Consider the following 21,718-nt stretch of genomic DNA (forward strand, 5'->3'; position numbering starts at 1 on the left):
GTTGTTGTTGTCCCTAAACTAAAGACGTTAACCTGCTTATTTGCTAAATAGGTTTTAAGTTCTGCTGGATCCTTTGTTTCCTGTCAAGTAAGTTTAGAATATTATTGGATAATTTTTTTACTGTGAGGCCCTCGGCCTGAATTTGTATTCGTGCATAATATCCATATTGTTGGCGGAGAGCAATGTGCGATTTGCTAGTGTGTTTGAGTGATGATGGGCCTCTAACAATATACAATTTCATGTAAGAACCTCATAGTAATGTCAAGTGTACAATTAATCTTGTACAAAGATTATTTTGCTTGGTGTGAATAGGAAGTTTCTGTAGTATATGTATGGGTACGATATAAACATTCAGCGACGGTTCGATTACGCTATGAAAGGTAACATGAAGTAGCATTGTGTATTCCGGAGAAGAACAAACTCTGTTTTTTTGGTGTGCATTATAGATGTAGTGTTCTCATAATTAGACACAGCCATTGGTTTAGGACTTCCTTCAAGTCGATGTTAGTTGTTTTTGTGGGTAAAGATGTTAGACGTTAGCATAATTCTATTCGTGTGTTTATTTTGTCTTTAAAAAGGAGAACTTAGTATATCCGACTTATTAGCAAAATAGATATTGAGGTGGTGCTGTTTCAGTCGTTTTTGTTAATATTTGTAGATATTGTTAGATAATCAAGTAATTTAATGAAATCGTCACCGACTCCTTATTCATGTATCATAACCAAGAACCCTTCACGCAGGGTTCTTCATCATATCCATATTTATGGTGAGGAACACTGCTCGACTTGCTAGTGTGTTTTGTTGTTTATGGATCTCATTAGAAATGCTTAATTTCATGACAACACCGCATAGTAACATCATGCAAGTGGGCTCTCATTTATCAAGATTGCTTTCTTGGTGTGATAGCAAGTATTGCGTCTTCTAGGTAATGTTATATGCATTTCGGAGTTTTTTGGCCCTGTCGTAATGATATTATGTGTTCTAAATGTTCGCAGGTATGTACTTCATGATGCTATAATACGGTTTTGTCCTATCATCATTTGTGTCATTAAATAACATTTTTGGTAGGAATACGGTGTGTAAAATCCTCACCTGGCGATTCATGTGTCACATGCTCCTCTGTCATTGTTGTGGATATATTTAAACTCTCCCAATTTAAGGCTTTAAAACCTAATATATTTGTATATATTTGCTTTGTAATATCCTTGGGAAAAGTAGCGGAAGCATGAAATTCTAAACCGGAAATCTCTAACTTCAGCAAATATAATTGATTAGAGGCGTAGTTATCTATGAGAAGTTTCAGATCTGCATCTTTTGTTTATTGCATAGAGGTTTGTAAGAACGTAGGATCTGTTTAGGGGTGTCACATCATAAAATATAATTCGAGTTTGTTGTGAACGTTGATATCTGTTTCTCCGAAAATTTGGTTTTAACCTCGACATTTTTATGAGTGACATGGTTTAGGACGACTAAGTGCATAAGTCTGAGTATAATTCATGGAAATATAAGCTTTCTATATTCGGTTTAATGTATCGAGATGCTTTATATGGAGAGCATTGGGGTTCCATAGTATATTCTGTTTAAAAGTATGGGTGACTTTATATCAATTAACATATAACAAAGAGAGATGACGTAATTGGTAAGTGCATAAGTTTGTTTATTAAAAACAATTTATGGTTGACTCGATTCTATGTTTCATGCATTAGGATGCCTGTTTATTCCTGGCAAATTATTTGAGAGTTTCTTTTCAGTTGCCCTCATGAAGTGCGTATTTCCCATTGTTTACAATGCTTCTTTTAATGATGAGTTTTGTGTTATCGCCATGACATTTGCTTTAAAGCTGCCCCTTATTACTTTATGCTTGTGACCTTACTTCTTCTAGTGGTGGTTGATGCTCTTTCTAATTGCCATCACGAAGTATCTATTTCCATTTGTTCATAATGCAATATTAGTGTTGAGTATTGGGTATTCTAACGACATTTGCTTTTGACTGCCTGATGATTTTGTTCTATTGAATATGTTTTAGGAGCTCTGATTGACGTTCCTTTTATTGCCATCATAGGGATTCTATTTTCGTTTGATCTTAATATTTATTTTAGTGCTGATTTTTGGGGGATGCTCATGGCATTGCTTTTAACCTGCATGATCATTTTGTAGAATTAGAAGGTGCCTTATTAGTGCTGTTGGGTACTCTTTTTAATTGCCATCATGATGTCAGTGTTGTCTTTTCTTTGTTGCTCTATATAGTACAGAGTAAACATAATGAAGATAGAATTTTTTATGTCCCACAGGAGTTTTAATTACCGACCCAGGTTTCGACAGTACACTATGTCGTTATCAAGTGTTGTAGGCAAACAAAAGATTTCTCAGTACATAGTGGACATAGTGTACTGTCGAAACCTGGGTCGGTAATTAAAACTCCTGTGGAACATACAAAAGTGTGTCTTCATTATGTTTCCTGTCACCAAGTTCCACCAAGTAGGGGAAATAAGGTGTAATGAGGGGTGTCAACCGAAATTTCTATTCAGGATGATGTTATTTATCAAGTAGATCTTCAGTGTTGTTTCTTGCAATTGCTATTTCCATTGTGCAAAATATCAGGGAAAATTGGATTGCTATGTGCTCATCACAGCAAACATTTTTTAGAGTCGATTAAAATGTGACCAGAGTGGTAATAGAATGGAATACAATGGGATGGAATTGGGCACCCTCAGTGCATTCCTTCTTTTTTAGTTGCTAGAACATTTTCTATTATAGAACAAGCCTTTTTAGTGCTCATAGGGGCTCTTTTAAATGTCATTCTGAAGTGCCTTAATTTTCCAATGGTTCTTAAAAAATTCTTTAAGTGCTGGGTTATGTACTAGGAGTGCTCATGATATTTCCTTTAAAGAAGCCTGAATATTTTCAATGATGAATTGACTTTCCAAGTTTTTAAGGATGCTCTTTTTAATTGCTCACGTGAAGTGCCAATTTCAAAATTTTTATTTTGCTTATTTTAATACTGAGACTTGTGCAATGCTGGTGACATTTGCCTTGAAGCTGCCTGATTATTTTGTGCTTCCGATGATTCGATTTCCAAGTTTTGTAATGCTTCTTTTAGTGTTGATTTTTGGGGAATGATCATGGCAACTGCTGTGAATATGCTTGATCATTGTTTACTATTGATTATGCTTCTTGAGAGCTGATAGACAATCTTTCAATTTCTATTCTGGAGATAACTGTTTCCATTTTTGTTCATAATGATTGGTTAAGTGTTCATTATTAGGGGGTATTCATGGCAACTGCTTTGTTTGGCGTGATCATTTTCTGCCTTTAAACATGCTTTTTTATTGCTGAAAGAGACTTTTTATTTTCCATCCTTTACCCTTGTACTGCCACCGCGCCGGTATATTGACCCTCACCGGTTAAGCAAAAACTTCCCCCCAGGGGCTGATTTATCGACCCAAATTATTTCACATTTTTTGTAATTGTGGCCTTATCATCGGCTGTAATTTATGTAAACCCCCATAATCTATCTATGGTTATGAGATGTAAGTGTATCTTAGGAATTGGGGAAATCTAGACCTATTTAATAAAATAAAGTAGCTTAAAAATTTTTAAATCTGAAATGTTGGTAATTCCGGAAAATAGTCTAGGCAGTCTTCGTACATCCCCACCAAAATGGGCTGGTGGGAGAAGCGTAAAGCACCTAATCTAAGTACATCTCTATCATTCTTACACATCTAAAACAAGTATGGTCTGAAGGTATCAGTAATTCCTACTATCCAAAAGGTGGTAGCTTATTCTGTGTACGACTCTTTAATTTTGCACTGTCGGAAGTTTGACCTGGGAGTATCAGCAATGCCCACTGAAATTCCTATTTCCCAAACCTTCTTTATCTTTTCGAACACATCCTCTTGCTCATTCACTATAATTTTAATTCTAAGTCTCTTTGTCAGTACTTCTCTATTTTTTATTCTACCTTGTTTCAGGGATTTGAGGTGCTAATAGATGTCTAGAGTTGGTAGTGTTGTCCTAAATCTTCTATTCAGTAAAAATTGGGAGGTTCAGTATGTTTCACGCAATATAGTGTTACAGTGTTCAAGTAATGCACTTCTTTGTTAGCTTCTCTACACATTTTAATTATTTTTTATGAGCAGTTTGGACAGTTCTTTCCACCTGCCGTATGATCAAGGGTAGTTTGGTGAATTTGTTACGAATGTCCAACCATATAGAAGCATTTTGAATTCTTAGGAACCAAAGGGATTATTGTCAGCAAAAACAATTTCAGAGATGCCAAAGCAACTCAATTCATCCTTCATAAATAAAATCTTTCATAAGAAAGCCAATACGGTTCAACTTATTGCACTTAAATCATAGTTTCCCGAAAGCATTACAAGCTCCTTTCATATATTTACCACTAAATTTTTTAGCCAAACAAGGCAAATTCATCATATTTTTACTCATCACCTTTTCCATTTTATTATTACACTTGATTTTTCTCTGAACACTGTCCACTTTCAAAAGCACCCCATCATTCATTGATTTAGCATAATCAGTGGCAATGGAAGCAGATGTGTGTGTCCTCTATTTTTGTAATCCTCTTGATGGGTGCGATGTTTGATTTACTAGCAGTCACTGCTCTTGCATGCTCCCGACACTTCCATTGCCCTCCATTTCCAAGTTTCAAATTAGTGTTGCTAAGACAATTCTCCTGCAAATGATCAATAGCCTTAATCACTATATTCTACACCGGTTTAGAGTCATTAAATTAAATCCTAACTCCAATTTTTAACTATGGACAGCAATATTTGACATTATCAAATTTGACCATGACCAAGCAATCACCTGCTTAGCACTTAATTTTCGCATTATGTTTCTCTAATTTTAATCTAAAAATTTGAAGCTTGTTTGAGATTATGTTATCTATTGCCCTAATCACACTACGTGCACACACACACACACACACAATATTCTACGCTGGTATTGTAACACCTAATTTTGAGTTGGAGTTGGTGTGACAATGCATAATAGGAGGACAATTAAGGGTGCAATAATTAGCAGCAGAGGTGGAGTGGGGTGATTGTTGAAAAAATTAATGTCTGATGGACTTGTGAAATGATGCCAATTTTTCATATTTTAGCCCTTACCCTATGATTGTAAAATCTCAATTTCTGAATATGAGCGTTTGAGCGCAAAAAACGTATACAAATTAACAGCATTTTTGGAAAATAAAAGGACTGAGCCTAGTTTATTTGATAATCCAATTGAATATGTCACGAATATTGGAGTGTTCGAATTTCACTGATGACTTATGTCTCTCAATGTTTTCACAGTGTTTTGTAGGAGGAAGGTTTTAAACAAAATGATATGATTACAGTATTTACATATATATGGTTAAAAAACTTGAATTGGGGAAACAACCAAATACAGTGGAACCTCGTTAAAGCGAGTACGGGCTATAGCGAGACCCCCGCTATAACGAGAGATAGCCGATGCACCGTCAATTGACCCCATAATAAGCGTGTTAAAAAATTCGTTTTTACGAGACCCTTTCGGTGTTGGCTCTCGCCATAGCGAGGGTTTCACCGCCGGAAGACTTTCATCGAGACTCCTTGACCTCTGTAACTGCTTGCGATCTGTTAGGAATGAAGTTAATGGAGTGCTCAGTCTCGAATTTATGTATTAAACTGTCGTTCGATAAATATAATGATTGACGAAACAATGCTTTGCATGATTTTTATTCAGTGCAGCGCTTATGAATTGTTTGAATAGTTAATCGTTATTTGAGTAAGGAAATTTAGTGATGCAAAAAAACATCGCCTTTCGTCTGGATTTATGCTTACGTTTATCGGATAGATGTTTATCTGTCGCCGCACCACTCCTGTTCCTGTATATCTGTTCGCAACAGGTATATTGGCTATTATTTGCTCCACCTCCGGTAAAGCGACAATTCGCTATAGCGAGTGTTTATTAGTGCACCGTGGGGTGTCGTTATATCGAGGTTGCACTGTATATTCTTGAATATGTTATCATATATAAAGTCCTAATTTTAAAATAATTGTTGATATTAATTAATTTTTTTTTGTACTTAAAAAATTTACTTACCCACCGTAACCAATTCATTTTGTATAATAAGTATAAATTGTAACAAATTAAATACAAAAGTAAAAACGGATGCATATGGGGTAATTATTATTGAAACATTATCAACAGAATAAATATTATGAAAATATGGACCTCAAAAGCCATTGTTTGATGCCTTGCTGTGCATTACAATATCCTTTGATAGATTTCATCACATTTTTACTCATTACCTTTTCCATTTTATTATTACTCTGGAATTAACTCTGAACCCAGCAAAGAAAAACAGATTTCCATCAGATTTGACACTGATTTCCAACAGGTTTGACGCACTGATTTCATACTCCTTAGAATCTTTTTGAAGATTGAAACAGCTGGAAATCAGTTGTAAAGGTCCAACATGGCGGCTGTTTTCCTACTCATTTCCATGAGTGTTTTTTGACTCTGGTTTCCACTGTTCAACAGATTTGAATCTGGTTTCCCAGTTTTAACTATTTCAAATCTGTTTTCCATGGTGATACCAATCTGAATCTTGCTTGGGATTCGATTTTCACCTCATGCGACCTGTTATTTCCGCCAATTCCAAGTTTCACAGAGCTGCACTCAATCAATGTTTCTAACTTCACATACCACATCTCTATCATCAATCTGGATGTAGATTCAGCAGAAAAAAAAGTTTACAAAATACAGCCTAACGAAAAAAACTTAATGTAAATACATAGTCATCTAATTTGGCAAATTTATGAGGCAGAGTGCACTTAAAACTCAATTTCATGCATTAGAAATAATTTTGGGAAACATGGAATTCACAGTGAAATCTCATTTGAAGGAGAGTTTGACAAAGTAATTGTGCTTTTCCAAATTGTTTATCAGTTCTTGAAGAGTTATCGAAAGGCACAGGTTTTGCCACGAGTAACAGAACAATCACTGCACCTGAACAATAACTTACATCAGATTTTGCAATCTTGAATTATCGAAGAGCACAAATTTTTCTGTGACTAACAGAAAAACCACAACACTAGAAAATATTTCAGATGCCTTTATGAAGGAAATACTTCTTTACGTGACTTATGAAAATAATTCCGATTCAGCATTAAGCCAACCATATCTGTATGTTTCACTGCAGAAACTTGCCATTAATGTTTATACATGAGCACGGTCGTTTCACTTAGCACAAACAAACCAGCAAGATACACAATACTTTGATAATCCTGGTAGGTTCTCTTCATCTCTCAGGCAGCCATCACTGCTGTAGACTGCTCCCAGCTATATTCCTTTACCTTGCTTTGCTTAATTGCATCTTCAAATTTGAGGTCAGGGATGCCAATATAATGCATCTGCAACTTATCATCAGCAATTCCCAATGCAATTTTCAATTCCCAGTACAACCATCGAGCAATTACAATAGCATTATAATGATGCAGTCCTGTGACTGGCCTTCGGGATTCAGTTGCCGTTCCCTTTTTCATCTATTAACACATGTTTCTCGACTTCGTAAAATAATTTATTGCGTAGCTACCCTTCCCATAGTATTTTGCTTTTATCTCTGCCTCACTTCTCCAGTCTTACATCAGCACGCTTCCTGAATATCTATACCTTCTAACTTGCCTTATCTTTTCCACATTGATGATAACAGTCACGTTTCCATCGTCATAACCTCCTAACTTTCGTTTTCACTACATATGCTTTCATCCCATTTTCTTTCATTCCTTCCTCTGAACTATTTCTCATTATTTGAAGCTTCTGATTGTCATTGGCCAGAATCTCCATGTCATCGGCAAACCTGATGCATTTTTCATTGCATCCTACATTCCCTTCTCATTTTACATTCTTCGTGGTTTTTCTGGCCATCTCCTCCATGTATATGTCAAGTATTGTGAGTGAAAAGCAGTAGCCCTGGCTTACTGCCCGGCACAGATTCATACATCCAATTTCATAGCTACTGTCTGGTTTTGTACAATTCCCTAATCAGCCTACCATCCTTCCAGTCTACATTCTTTATCTTAAGAATATCCAATAGCTTATCCCATTTTATCCTGTCAAATGCTTTTTCCAGATCCATAAAGCCAAAATTAACATCTTTTCCTCTTCCCCAGTATTTTCCTCCGATGTTCTTAGCTGTGCAATAGTGTCTATGGTACCCCTACGTCTTCTGATAGTCCCCTGGACGTATGCCGATATTAAATGTGTTGTTACACAATTCTACTACTTCTTGTTGACCTTCTAAGCACGTAAATAATTCAATAGGAAGCTCATCTATGCCCATTGTATTACCATTATTTATGTATTTCATTGTTTGTGCTATCAATTTTAACGAGCATTGGCTTCATATTTTTGTTTGATTGTAGTTGATAGACATAATGTCTTATTGTTAGAGCAAATTAAAGATGCGTACATAATAAAAGGGGTGGCCCATGTTGATTCTTTGAGGCAGGTATATTGCCTTCTATCTAATGGCTTTGGTTATTAACCAAAGTGCTATTATAAATTAGACCAGCATAACTATTTATGTGATTGAACCATAAAAATTCTTTTCTAGGGCTCCCAGCTGGTGGAAGGAAGTTTAGGGAAACATCTAAGTATTCCTGCCTCAGCCTCACTGACCGTCATTTAATCTGAGAGTGGAGCATCTCATGCAGGGGAATGAAGAAATGTGATTAATGAAGATAAGGAAAATCGTGGAACTGTTCTTGCTGATAAGTTAATATCTTGCTCAATTCCTTATACTGGACAAACAGACATCCAAAATCAGTGGAGGCAGAGTCACAAGGTCTGTTGCGAGGTGTGGTAGTGATTGTGATGCACCAATTATCCCTAATGCCCTCAGGATGATTAGAATAAGTAAAAAGAGGAGCAGTTGTGTAGAGGCAGTCATGGGGAGCAAAGATGAGTTTAGTAATTGTGAGAGGAAAACTGCTGTAAATGGACAAATTTCAAACGAAACTTCATATAATTGCTACCACTGTACCAGTGGATACAGCAGCAAAAGGAAGCTCATCAAACACCTTGAAACTCATTTTGGTGCCAGCAATTTAGTCGTGGATGATGAGTCATCCGATGTGCCAGATATAAAAGGTGCAAATAGAAAAAGACAAGGGCTGAGGCGAAAAGGAAATGGGTCTCTTAAGGAAATAGCTGAAGGAATACCTGAGAAAGGAAAGGCTAGGAAAGGGAGACGATCAATTAAAGAAGCTAAACCATGTGTAGAAAGTGTGTCCTCGAATTCCTCCTCTTGTACTAGAGACATCAGAAAGGGAAAGTGTTCAAGTGCAAGAGAGATGCCTTATTCATGTAGTGTGTGTAATAAGTGTTTTACTAAATCTTCTACTCTCACCAATCACATGCATATACACACAGGGGAAAAGCATTATTCCTGTAGTGTATGCAATAAGTCTTTCTCTCAGAGTAGCACCCTCAACACCCATATGCATACCCACACTGGAGAGAGGCCTTATTCATGTAAAATATGCTTTAAATCATTCAGTCATAGTAGTAACCTTACTGTGCATATGCGTTTACACACAGGAGAGAAGCCTCATAAATGCAGCATCTGCAGTAAGTCTTTCTCTCAGAGTGGCACCCTCAACTCCCATATGCATACCCACACAGGAGATAGGCCTTACTCATGTAAAATATGCTTTAAATCATTTAGTCGTAGTGACCACCTTACCCAGCACGTGCGTTTACACACAGGAGAGAAGCCTCATAAATGCAGCATCTGCAGTAAGTCTTTCTCTCAGAGTGGCACCCTCAACACCCATATGCATACCCACACAGGAGATAGGCCTTACTCATGTAAAATATGCTTTAAATCATTCAGTCGTAGTGATATCCTTACCGTGCACATGCGCATACACAAAGGAGAAAAACCTTATTCCTGTAGTGTCTGCAGTAAGTCTTTCTCTCAGAGTGGCCACCTCAACAACCATATGGTTACACATACAGGAGATAAAGCCTATTCATGTGACATTTGCTGCAAATCTTTCCCTCATAGTTCCTCCCTCACTGTACACATGTGTACCCACAATGGAGACAAACCGTATGCATGCAATGTCTGCAGCAAGTCCTATTCTCACAAGTCCACCCTTGACCTTCACTTTCGTGCCCATACAGGGGAGAAACCCTTTTCATGCAGCGATTGTGGGAGATCTTTCTCTCAGAAAGGCAACCTCGTGAGACATTTCCGTACACACATGTGAGGGACATTATTCTTCCAGTTGTATGATGGGTAAATCCAGATTCATTGCTTATATGCACGCATCATGCATATTTGCAGGAAGGAAAGGTCTTATAGATTTCATGATTGTTCTAATTTTACCTTAAGAAAATCACTATTGAGGACCCGCATAATTAATTCTCACTTTTGCAAGTAGTGTTTTATTGTGATGACTAAATTCCATGTATATGGATTGCAACACAGTATAATGAATGCTCAAAGTAGTGGTGCATTTCTGATTTGCAATTTTACTGAGATATTTAGCAATAAAGTGCAAGGCCACCCACTGCCACACTCTGAATAAAGGCAGTATGCGAGTAACTATTACTCAATATTGTCTTCTTTAAGGTGCAATTTCCTTTATCATATCCTTAATACGTCTCAATGTGGATTTATTATGAATGCAAGGTTTGATGGGTTGAAATCGTGGAAATTGTGTCCATAGCAGAAAAAGATATAGTGACATTAATGAATAGATGTGTTGTATTAAAAGAAATTATTAATATGATTTTCAAATATGTTTGCTCTGCCAATTTTGTAATCGTAAAATATCATTTTCTATTGTGAAATATTGTCACACTACTGTCACAATTTTCTATTACTGCAAAAATTTATCTTTTGCCTCATCGTAATAATTTCAATATAATCAATCCTTTGTATGCCTGTCATTTAAATTTTCCAAACTGTATCTTCAGAATATTTTTCTCATTTTAGATCAATTTGATGGTAGATTAGGATTGACCAAGTGTGAAACCTCAGCCACTTGACTTATGGATGTGCTTTATGATTGCTGCTACTATATGCTTCTCGGTAGCTTTGTGATTGTTGTGTTTTTGGATAAATTGAGCATTACTTTAATGATGCAACTATCCTTGTTAATCAAATGAAAATAAGATTCATCTGTAGACAAAACATTGCCAGACCATGTTAGTAATTAAAAGTGAATTCACTGAAAAATGTAAGGAACTCAATTTTCTGATGAATTTCCAATAAATTACTGGTTTCTCTGTTCCATAAATCCCTGTTGTTTTTTAAAAAATTGGTTACTCTAGATTTTTACTTAACTCCGAGTCACCATATGTCATGATGGTATGGCTGCTAAATAGAGATTTTCTGAATTTTACAAACTGCCCTAAAGATAGTCTTTAAACAACCAAAGTAGGCATGTTAAATAAAAAATAATATGATGTTCCAATTAAGCTTGGAAACACAGGTGTTGTTGATACTTGTTGAAAATGTTTTTTTGCTAAAATAAAAACTATTAAAGGAAATACATGTGTTTATGTAATGATAATATTATATTCTCTTTTACTCATGAGAGCTGAAGGGGTGAGGAAGAGCTTACTCAGCCCTTCAGCTCAACTTTTCTCATATTCTCCACAATTTTTGAGTCAATACTCACCGTCCAAAAAGTCTGCAATTTGTCCCGTACGAAATATCAGCAATTTTTCACTGGCACATACCTTTTTCCCTGCTCCTTCATAAATTCCAATCCTTATACCTACTAGCACAAGAAATGTTGCGCATATACTCAGATTATTTCAGGGAAATATGCTTTTATCAAAATATAAGCATGTGCTGTAAACGTCACCTTAATTCAACATATTTGACATATTTCCAGCATATGTTCTGGCGATGTGTTGAGCATGTTTTCATCGAAATTTGCTCAACTTGTGCTCAGAGAAATATGTTGAGCATATTTTCATTTAAATATGCTCAACTTGTGCTCAGAGAATTATATTGAGATATTTACCAGGGAATATGTGAAAAATGTGTTCAGAAATTTTTTTTGACGACTTATTCAGGGCATATGTTCAGGATGATATGTACCTTTTTTTTTCGATGATATGTACTTCCTTCATCACGTTCACTACTTCATTCTCAAAACATGTATGATACTATAGGCCTCATACAAGCACAGTCACGTCATGTAAAATATTTGGAGCATATTCGTATTTTCTGAGCATATTCAGTATATTTTAGAGTAATCTGCAATAGCTGACCTATAATCATTTGGTAGGTAGGTTAATTATAAGCTTAATTTGAATTATTATGGAGATTATGGAAGGCTTGCGCGGTGCGCTGGTAATGTAGGCTGCATTTTCTGGGTTTCACCACGTCGTGGTTGTGTGGGAGACCGCAGTTTCTCCAGCATTCCAGCAGGCGTCTTCAGGTGGAAGTGATTATGCCGTGTTTTGGCCACCATTATATATGCAGCTGTGTGGTGTATGTTCAGTCTGTATGTGTTGCCTTTCGCTACACTCTGTGGCCGAGTTCCAAATACAGCATGGAATTTCTATTAAAGATGCATTAATTTCCCTGATAATATGGTTTCGTTTGCCCTTTATACTGAGCTGAAACCTAGGTATAAAGGGTAGGAACTGTGGCACTATGGGTAAAGGAACCTGGTGTCCCACGCCGCCATCTTAAGCGCATTGTCACCTCGTGTTCCTCAGCCTTCCTGCTCAGACGTCCTCATGGTTTAGTAGTGGTTATCATTCACTGAATATATAATCAGTTCTCATAAGAACTCTCATTATTCATTATCATATTATCATCATCCTTTCATTACTCATTTATCCAACTTTCATTCACTCTCATCAAACTTTGTGATTTTCGCCTTCAATTTGATTCCACTTCCATCTGCATTTTTCATTTCCATCGGTCACGTTTCATCTCTAATTTCATTTACACATTCGTGAATTGCTGTGTTGTGATTTTCACATTCGTTTTTTCGTGAGTGATTTTCACTTTGGCTTTAACGGTTGAATTTCACTCTACTGCAGTCACGTGTTCATTTTGTGTGTCACATTTGCTGGACTCTACCACCAGATTTTGCCGGAACTTTTTAAAGATAAGTGTATGCTATTTTACCGTTATTGTGAATTGTTTGTCACCTCCTGCTAAAGCTGTTGATCTAGCTTGCATTGTATCATGTATTTCTGGTCACACATTAAGAATTTACATCATTACATCGGTTCCAGGTCATAACCATAAACAACATACATTGCTTAACGTTTGGAAAAAAATCGTAGGCTAGAAAAGAGCCTAGATACCTGGGAATCAACTATATAACAGAAATGTAAGTAGATACGTTTATTAATATTCAATATTACAATTAGTACTGGTATTGTGTGGTATCGTAAAAGTTCTCGCATAATTGCTGCTAATGAACTGATCGTACATATCATATTAATTTTGAGTAATTCCTGCCCTACGTAAATGCCTGGATGCAAGGTGCATGAAGCCAAATTAGTCCTTATACGTTAAATCAAGAATCCGCAGCCTGTTCTAATATTTACTCGGAGGGTCTGGATACACGTCACATTAACACGTCCAAGTTAATGTGAGTTTGTTGATTACTTTTGTGGAGCGGAAAAGAACTTGTACGAATATATGAACCAAACCATAACAGGTTCTGTTTTCCTTATACATTTCTTGTGCGAAGGCATGAACGTGAAATGGAACCTGTTCCAATTTGGTTCATGCATTCGCACGTGTTCCATTTGACAAAAATCATTCGCGAAAATGGACATAAACTCATATTTGTTAATGTATCATGTAAACAGGCCTTTACAACAGGTTCTGTTTTCTCTTCACGCGTTCATGCCTCTAAATTTTGGGGTGGTTACACGGTGAAAGAAGGCTATCCGGGCTTCCAGCCGGGTGGTCTCTCTCCATTCTGCCACCACTCCATTTGGCACGACTTGAGCCTCGTAACATTGACAGAATAGGGAGTGACCACCCAGCTGGAAGCCCGGATAGCCTTCTTTGACTATATTGGCCGGGAAAGCATAAGATATTACTTCACGGTTGCACGGTGAATTTTCCTGTTTATTCTCGCATTCATGATTTTACTGGTATGTGTATATAATGTACTGTGTATGACAGTAAAAATATTATAATTGCGTTCATTTTATCAGTTATAATCCATATACTGCCCTCTCTTTCATGGTATCAATTTATGATGTATTTCATGAATTATTTTGTGAATAATTATCGCAATGAAATGCTAGTAGTGAATATGAGTAGTTACGCTATGAATCGTGATAAAAGAGTTGTGTTACTCTCCGATGTGGGAACGAGTCAGAGAAGGTATAGGTAACGTATTGAGATGGCTCAAAAGGTGTGCATGGCTCGTATTGTCGTTAGTTCTTCCACTACTCTTGTTGCCACTGAAGATAATTAGCCACATTCTGTAATGGAGTGTGACCATTCATCCTAAGTGCTCTATTGAGCCTCGAGGATAATTTCATAGTGTCTCCAGCAAACCTGAGGAATTGAGGTTTAGTTATCTCCTCGATATGCCATCAATACCCACTCCAGATGGTAATGTTCCTTTGTCGTCCAGCGATGAGGATGAACTAGAGGACTGACCATATTTTGAATCAGTTAGCTGTGTGGGGTACATCAGGAGTCAGCCATGAAAAAATTAACTCTGTTGAGAATTCTTAAATCCCATCCTTGCTTTAGTACCTTTCCAAAAGACGCACGGAGGGGACAGAAAAAACTCGGGTTGATCTTCAACATAGTTGGTCTTCCACATAGTTGATAGTTTCAAAGACATTTACCCCATGGCTATTGGTATACATCATGGACCCTAGAAACCATATTCTGCCAATCACTGACTTGAGCTATTTATTATGGAGTTCAAGGCACTGCATGACAATGGAATTGTTTTTAGCAAAAAGTTGTACCACGTTCAATTACACAGTTTTGTGTGTGTTGCACCTGTACGTGCTAATATATTTAGAACTGAGGGCCATTATGGCTGTGGCACACTATGGGTGTGGGAATTGTAAAATGAAAGGATCATATGTACAGAATATGGTTGTTTTTTTGGCAACAGATGCTGAATTAAGGACCGATGCAGACTTCACCCCGCAAAGTGATGAAAATCACCTCATTGAAGTATCTCCACTAGTTAAAATTCCTGGGGTAAAACTAGTGACCCCATTTCCCTTTGTACCAATGCATCTTGCATATTTGGGTGTCATGCGCAAGATGATAGCTGCTCTAGTGAAAGGAAATTGATTTCAATTAAGGATTGGTGTGAAAACTCAAGAATATCTCTCCGATATTTTGCTAGTCTCAAGGAACTACATTCCTCATAACTTCGAGAGAAAACCACGGGCACTTAAGGATGTCATGTATTGGAAGGCTACCAGCTTTATAGACTATTTGTATTGTACATTGGACCTTTTGTTCTCAGAAACATGGGAGGCATACCATACCAATTCTCAGGCATACCACCATTTTCTAGCATTCCACATTTCAATGTGGATTGTTAGCTGTGAAGAATACCTTTAATTAAATTCTCTCTTCAGTTATGCAAGGAAATTAATTTTGTACTTTATGAAGAACTTAAATGTATTGCATGGTAAACAATCTGTATCATATAATGTTCATTGTCTCACCCATCTGGCAGGTGATGTCTCCTCTTTTGGAATACTTGAAAATTTTAGCGCTTTTCACCATCGAGAATTGTTTGAGGCGCATTATAAATCTCTTGAAATGCTCTAGTGAACCCTTGTAGCAAATTTTAAAAGAAGTGAGGAAATGAATAACAGTGGGTTAATGTGGCAGATAACTGAGTTTAACATTCAGAGTAAAGAAGTACATATATGTGGAAGAAGGAATTCAAGACTCAGTGATAGGAAAGTCCTTCTACAAGTATGTGGCTTCCAGACATGTAAAAATTTCATGCAGTAGGCCAGACAATTGTGTGTTGCTGACTGATGGTGAGATTTTTACTATCACCATGATAGGCACTGTGGAATCGGAGGTTTATGTTAGGGGCCAGCCATTCCTAAACGTGAAGCCTGCATATACAGTGCCTCCAGACAGTATGCAAGTTGGCTCATTTGTTTAGAGTAAGTATTCACATTGTAAAATCATCAAGATTTGCGATATGAAGTGCAAGATGCTCAAAATACCGAGCCTGCAGTTGTAGGATCCTTTTTTGTGGCATCCTTGCTACATAAATAGCCTCTTATGAGAAATGCTTCCATGAAAACAAATGCTAAGTTAACATGGTCGGTATACTTTATTTATTGAAATTTGCTTGGAGTAAGAGTGGTGTGATTCATTGCACATAAATTATTATCAGCATGAGAACTATTTGAAGATGTTGAGGTATTGAAGGAAAAGTTATTGTATTTTCCTTTTCTATGTTTTAAAGGGAGAGGTCATGGGTAGTTGTTGAATTCGATAATTTCAACAATAAAGGAGATGCGGAAGTAGCAGCTGCGCCTTCCTCTTGGATAGTAAATTTAGAAGGAAGGCAGCTGTGTTACTATCCTGACGTGGGTAGCAGTCGCTTCAAAAAAATTTCTATCATGAATTGTCTTTAGCCTAATGTCTCTTAGCCCAGGCATGAATGTAGAATATTGCCAGGCACAAAAACAGCTATGATTTCATTTCATAAAGTTCTTCCCTTAAAGTAAGGCAGGAAAAATGCAGGAAAATAGTTTATTCTGTGAAAAAAACATGAGATTCAAGTGTTGAGTATCTGAACCAAATAGGCGAATTGCATAGACTATTTTAATATTATTTCTTCCAGATACATATGATGAAGCCTGCCTGTTTGAGAACGCTTATATTGAAACCAGTGACTCTGACATTCACAAACCCCATGGTCGTGGCCTCGGGAAAAAGAAACCAAGCAAGCGGGTTAGGGATCACATTGCAGAGGAAACGTCAAAAAGAGTTGGAAACGGAGGAGAGAGCCAATGGGAGAGGTATTTCACCTCCTCCAATATATGGTAAGGCCTGAATGACTTTTGTGATTGAATGATGACTTCAATTTAGGTTTTTCCCAAAGTCCTAACATTTTTTTAGGCATGTTATTATTGAATAGCTTAATTTTGTTTATTTGCAGTTAACATCACTGATTCCCATGAGCCTGCTACGTAGTCTTAATCTCATGTTGTGCAAGACTCATATACAGTCATGATTATGCCCAGAATTAGCAATGAGAATGATGAAATGGAGGTGGTGATTGACCATAGGGAGGGATTACCATGATGCAGCAGCCATGAAGAGATGGAAGTGATTGTTGCACATGAAATCATCGAAGCAGAAGCCGATGCACCGCCATTTTCAGTAGTACCAAAATCTGATATCAGTAAAATGTCCATGTCCCCCCTAGATCCTCCTATGTATAGGCCTACCCTTCCCTTACACTGAATAGATGTTGGACGGAGGATAGACAAATGGTAAGCGAAGAACTTCCTAGGAAGGGTTGATGAAGTATAGGCCTACATATCCCTTACCCTTGACAGATGTTGGACAAAGGGTACACAAATAATAAGCAAAGGATTTCCCAGCAAGAGTAGATGAATTATATGCCTACCCTTCCCTGGCCCTTAATAAAAGTTGGACAAAGGATAGACATACGGTAAGAAAAGTCATTCCCAGGAAGGATAGGTGAAGTATAGGCCCATCCTTCCCTCACACACAATACATGTTAGACGGAGGGTAGACGAATGATAATCAAAGAACTTCCAAGGAAGGGTTCATGAAGGTTCGTCCTTCCCTTACCCACCACGGAGTGTAGAGCACCAGTTAAATGCCAGTGCATTTCTCAAGAAATATAACCTGTGTCTTGCTGTGCAGATGCTTATGCTGTAGTCATTTCGTACTTACACCACCTTCCGTGTTGTCTTTATAGGAGCATTTGCATGCACGAATTGTAAAGGAAATGACCCAGCCAACTTCTGTGGCTTTTCGACTTACATTACTTTTAGATACAGCTGATCGTTGCACAGATAACATTGTGTCTTTGATATTCCTCTTGTGCCACGCATTGACTCCACTGCCTCCCTCCTGTATCTAGCGATTTGATCGTAGGATTCCTCATAGAATAATCCTCTGAAATAGCTGGCACAGCAATTCTTTAAATCAGGGGTCTCCAAAATACTCGTTTCAAGTATTGAATATCGTATACTTCAGTAATCGGCAAATTTAATCGCGTGGCTAATCGGAACTTGGAATGTGGCCCTCGTGGCTTAGTAAATTGGATAACCCTGGTTTTCCTGGTTTCGCTAGTGGTAGGACCCTCTTACCTTTGTGACCGTGCAGGATTCCTCATCCCATCCCTTCCTTCCCTATCCCGTCCCAGGAGGCGTCATCGTGCTCCTATTGTGGCAGAGCCGCCTTTCTTTTTCATTCCTGTCCTCCTCCTTCTGTGGTGCAGAGGTGATAATCTTATTGCTTCAGACTTCGGCCCAGGAGAGTAGCCCTGTGAGCCCGCCCTAGGGTTTCGAATCCACTGCCTCCCTCCTGTGTCAACTTGTACCATCTCCTGCTGCTTCTTCTCAACTTGCCTCCTTTCAAGGAAACACAGCTCTCGGTTCCCTCCCTCAGTCACAGTATAAACTTCTCCTGGATCTCCTTCCTCATTAAAAAAATCTTTCACCTTCATATTAAGAGAAATACCATTTTAAGAAATCATCGTAGTCACTTCAATACTTGTTAATGATGGAGAGCCACGGGGAAGGCACGCCAACATTTTCTAAACTAAATAATAACAATATTCATTTTCGTAAATATATAATGGTTATTATTTAAATTCAGGGCACTATGCTAACCTCATCCCAAAACATCTATAACCCTGGATAAAAGCAGTTTTGATGAGATACACAGGAGAAGGCAGCCATGGCATACTTGCATTGACCAAAACCTCTCTTCGCTACACCCAACTGCTGCATCCAGATATCGAAGTTGAGGATTTTGTACGGGCTAATGCAATGAGGATTTTAGACCAATACGTCTGCTCCATATGCCACCGACCATATCAAATCAGCATTGAAGATTTTTAATGTTTGGTGAGTGTTCCTTTAACAGAGGTGACTTCAATCCAAAGCACGTCTCCTGGGGAGCTTCAATGATGACTTTTTCTTAAAGAGAATTCCTTTTCATTGCAAAGTAATATTAGTAATGCAGTTGATCTAACTTCACAACATATTAAACTTGAAGTACCTCTGGGATACATGATGTTGCCTTCACTACGAGCAATGTAACTCCCGTTTTAAGTCTTTTGTTTCTGGCCACCATTTTCAAGTACATATCTGCTAAAGGACTTTTTGCATTGCCAGTCCAAAAAGGGCAACCACTGAAACCTTTTCAGACTTGCAAATAAGCGGTTTGGCTTATGGCAGAAAAAGCACACACACAAGAAATAAACCACGGAAAATAAAACTCTTCAAAAAATTCGTCAGCTTCCTCGTATATGAGAAACCACAATTGGCAAATAATCTTCAAGACCATCCAGCTCTCTTGTAAATCAAGATTCAAACCTTTACAAAATTTATGAATTTCCAACTCTGCAGATGTAACTAAACCCTGGCTGTATGAACAAAGTCCCTCTGACAAGCATGAAACTTGAAAATATGCCACTCTTCTCCACCGAAATGCAATAACCCCCTTCAATACTTCAAGATACCGTATTTCTCCGAATATAGTCCCGCCCCCTAATGTTGAGGTTAAGTTTCGGGAAAAGTTAAAAAGTTACTTTTACCACGGATATTTTTGGAAAAAAAGGGGGGCCTATATTCAGACATTTACGGCATTTGTTTCTGCACTTGTTCCGCTTGTCTACTGGTAGTGACCTATGATTACAAGGAATTGAACTAGGATGTAACCATGGATCATAAAGTTACTTAAAAAATTAATTCTCCTTCAGCTCAAATACTTTAAATAGCGTGAAATAAAAGGTAAAAGAGGGTACACATTTCCAACAGGATAACTAATGCATATCCAACAGTGGGGACAGTTATCTTAAAGACTATTGTAGAGTAATTTGTGCTCTGATATTGTTTCCTTGCATAAGTCGAAGCCTATCTGTCCAGTACATCATGTCATTTTGCATGCTTCTAAGGCCTTAAAAAAGATGTCATATTTTCCCTCCACCAATAACAACTTATTTTTAAGCCTTTCTTCCCAGTGCCTACAATAGGTAGACATTTTCTGTGCTACGAGTGGCATTAAAACGATTTAAACCTCTCTGTGCTACTTCATCTTTAGGGTGAAGTTACCCTGTTATTTTCGTCCCTCAGATTTGCGACTTGAATTCAACTAGGTGCCCATCCCTTACCCCAACCACTGGGTAAAATATGGACATGCACTCCATCATAAGCCACCTATCACAAGAAATCTTCCATTCTTCCAGAAAAAAATGAAATCTATGGAGGAGTATACATAGAAAGCCAAAAGCAACTAATGCCTCATGGGAGTCAATATTGAGCAGTACTATCCATCTGTGGGGACACCTCAGTGAAGAAATGCTAGTGCATTGCTCAAGCGTATAAGACCTGTGGCTAGCTGTTCAGCTGCATAAGCTGTTGTGGTTTCATATATACACCTCCTTCTGTGTCGTGAAATCAGTATCATCTATGTGAGCAAACTGCTAGGGAGTACAATCTAACCCAGCCAACTACCACAGCTACTTGGCTTTCCTTACAAGCTGAACGTCTGCACGGTTCATAAGTATGGTAAGTAAAAATAATTTGACGATGCCCAAGAGTAGCTCAGAGTAACCACTATTGTTGATAGTTCTTAAAAAAGTTTTTGTCCAAAAGTGAAACACTAAGAAAACTTACCCCTATGAAATAATTGTATAACCCTGTTTCAAATTTTTCATAGGGGAATACATATGGTTGTTTACTAGCATGAACTCATGACCTTCTCACTGTTAACCCAACTCTTTCTCAACCCTTTTGCTCACATTTTGGTGGTGTCCTATTCACATATCTGCTCTATTGTCAATCTGGAACCAACTGCGTGCATAAGAAGCAAAAGAAACGACCCTGCCTACTTCCACGGCTATCCTTATTTTACCTTCCGTCAGGTGCAGTGTGCCTGATGGAAGCGAAAAAACATTAACTCATGGCATGGCTCAGTGGTATGCCTTTAAAGTAAGTGTAAAGCACCATTATTAGTGCAAAGAAACACTTAATTATCCTTATCTACTTTGTAGATACTCCTTCAGACACAATCATATAGCCCCGGACTGATCCAGCTAGGTGCGATTTGATGTGATCTTTTGGCTATAATTTTTTATTTTATGTAATGTAATTAAGCATACAAGATCAGGGTTTCTTCATTTTCTATCTAATTTATCAAATAATTCTATAATTTTGTTTTATTGTGCTATTACTTTGCTTTGTAATGCTGAAAAATATGCAGCCTTTCTCAGGGATGCTGACTTACAAAAAAATATTGGGGGGGGGGCAAACAGGGGCCCAATCTTGCCCCGAGAAATTTTATAAGTAGTGAGTTTAAAGTCTTTTTAAGCATTTTGGAAGAGTCATATGATCAACGTTAGTACTTGGATAACTTGAATATCGATATCTGGTCACTACAGGGAAAATCAACAACCCTGACACATTTCCTCGCACTCATAATGAAGTTTTGAGGAGGCTCAGGCCCAATGGAGTC

At 37.6% G+C, this 21,718-nt stretch overlaps 2 protein-coding genes across 2 annotated transcripts in view; both read left to right on the top strand.

The window, feature by feature from the left end:
* LOC124172925 (zinc finger protein OZF-like) overlaps window positions 1-21,718 on the top strand; it is an 89,159-nt gene that overhangs the window by 187 nt on the left and 67,254 nt on the right. The gene's annotated exons all lie outside the window — the stretch shown is intronic.
* Window positions 50-11,537, top strand: LOC124172928 (zinc finger protein OZF-like). The gene is made up of 2 exons (XM_046552447.1): window positions 50-87; window positions 8,603-11,537. The coding sequence occupies exon 2, from the start codon at window positions 8,892-8,894 to the stop codon at window positions 10,260-10,262; it is 1,371 nt and encodes a 456-aa protein (XP_046408403.1). The 5' UTR covers window positions 50-87; window positions 8,603-8,891; the 3' UTR covers window positions 10,263-11,537.

This window comes from Ischnura elegans (assembly GCF_921293095.1).
Source record: "Ischnura elegans chromosome 13 unlocalized genomic scaffold, ioIscEleg1.1 SUPER_13_unloc_3, whole genome shotgun sequence".
Taxonomy (NCBI): domain Eukaryota; kingdom Metazoa; phylum Arthropoda; class Insecta; order Odonata; family Coenagrionidae; genus Ischnura; species Ischnura elegans.

Bases quoted from the DNA above. Each gene is read 5' to 3' on its own strand.
- LOC124172928 (XM_046552447.1), top strand. From the start codon at position 8,892: ATGATTAGAATAAGTAAAAAGAGGAGCAGTTGTGTAGAGGCAGTCATG.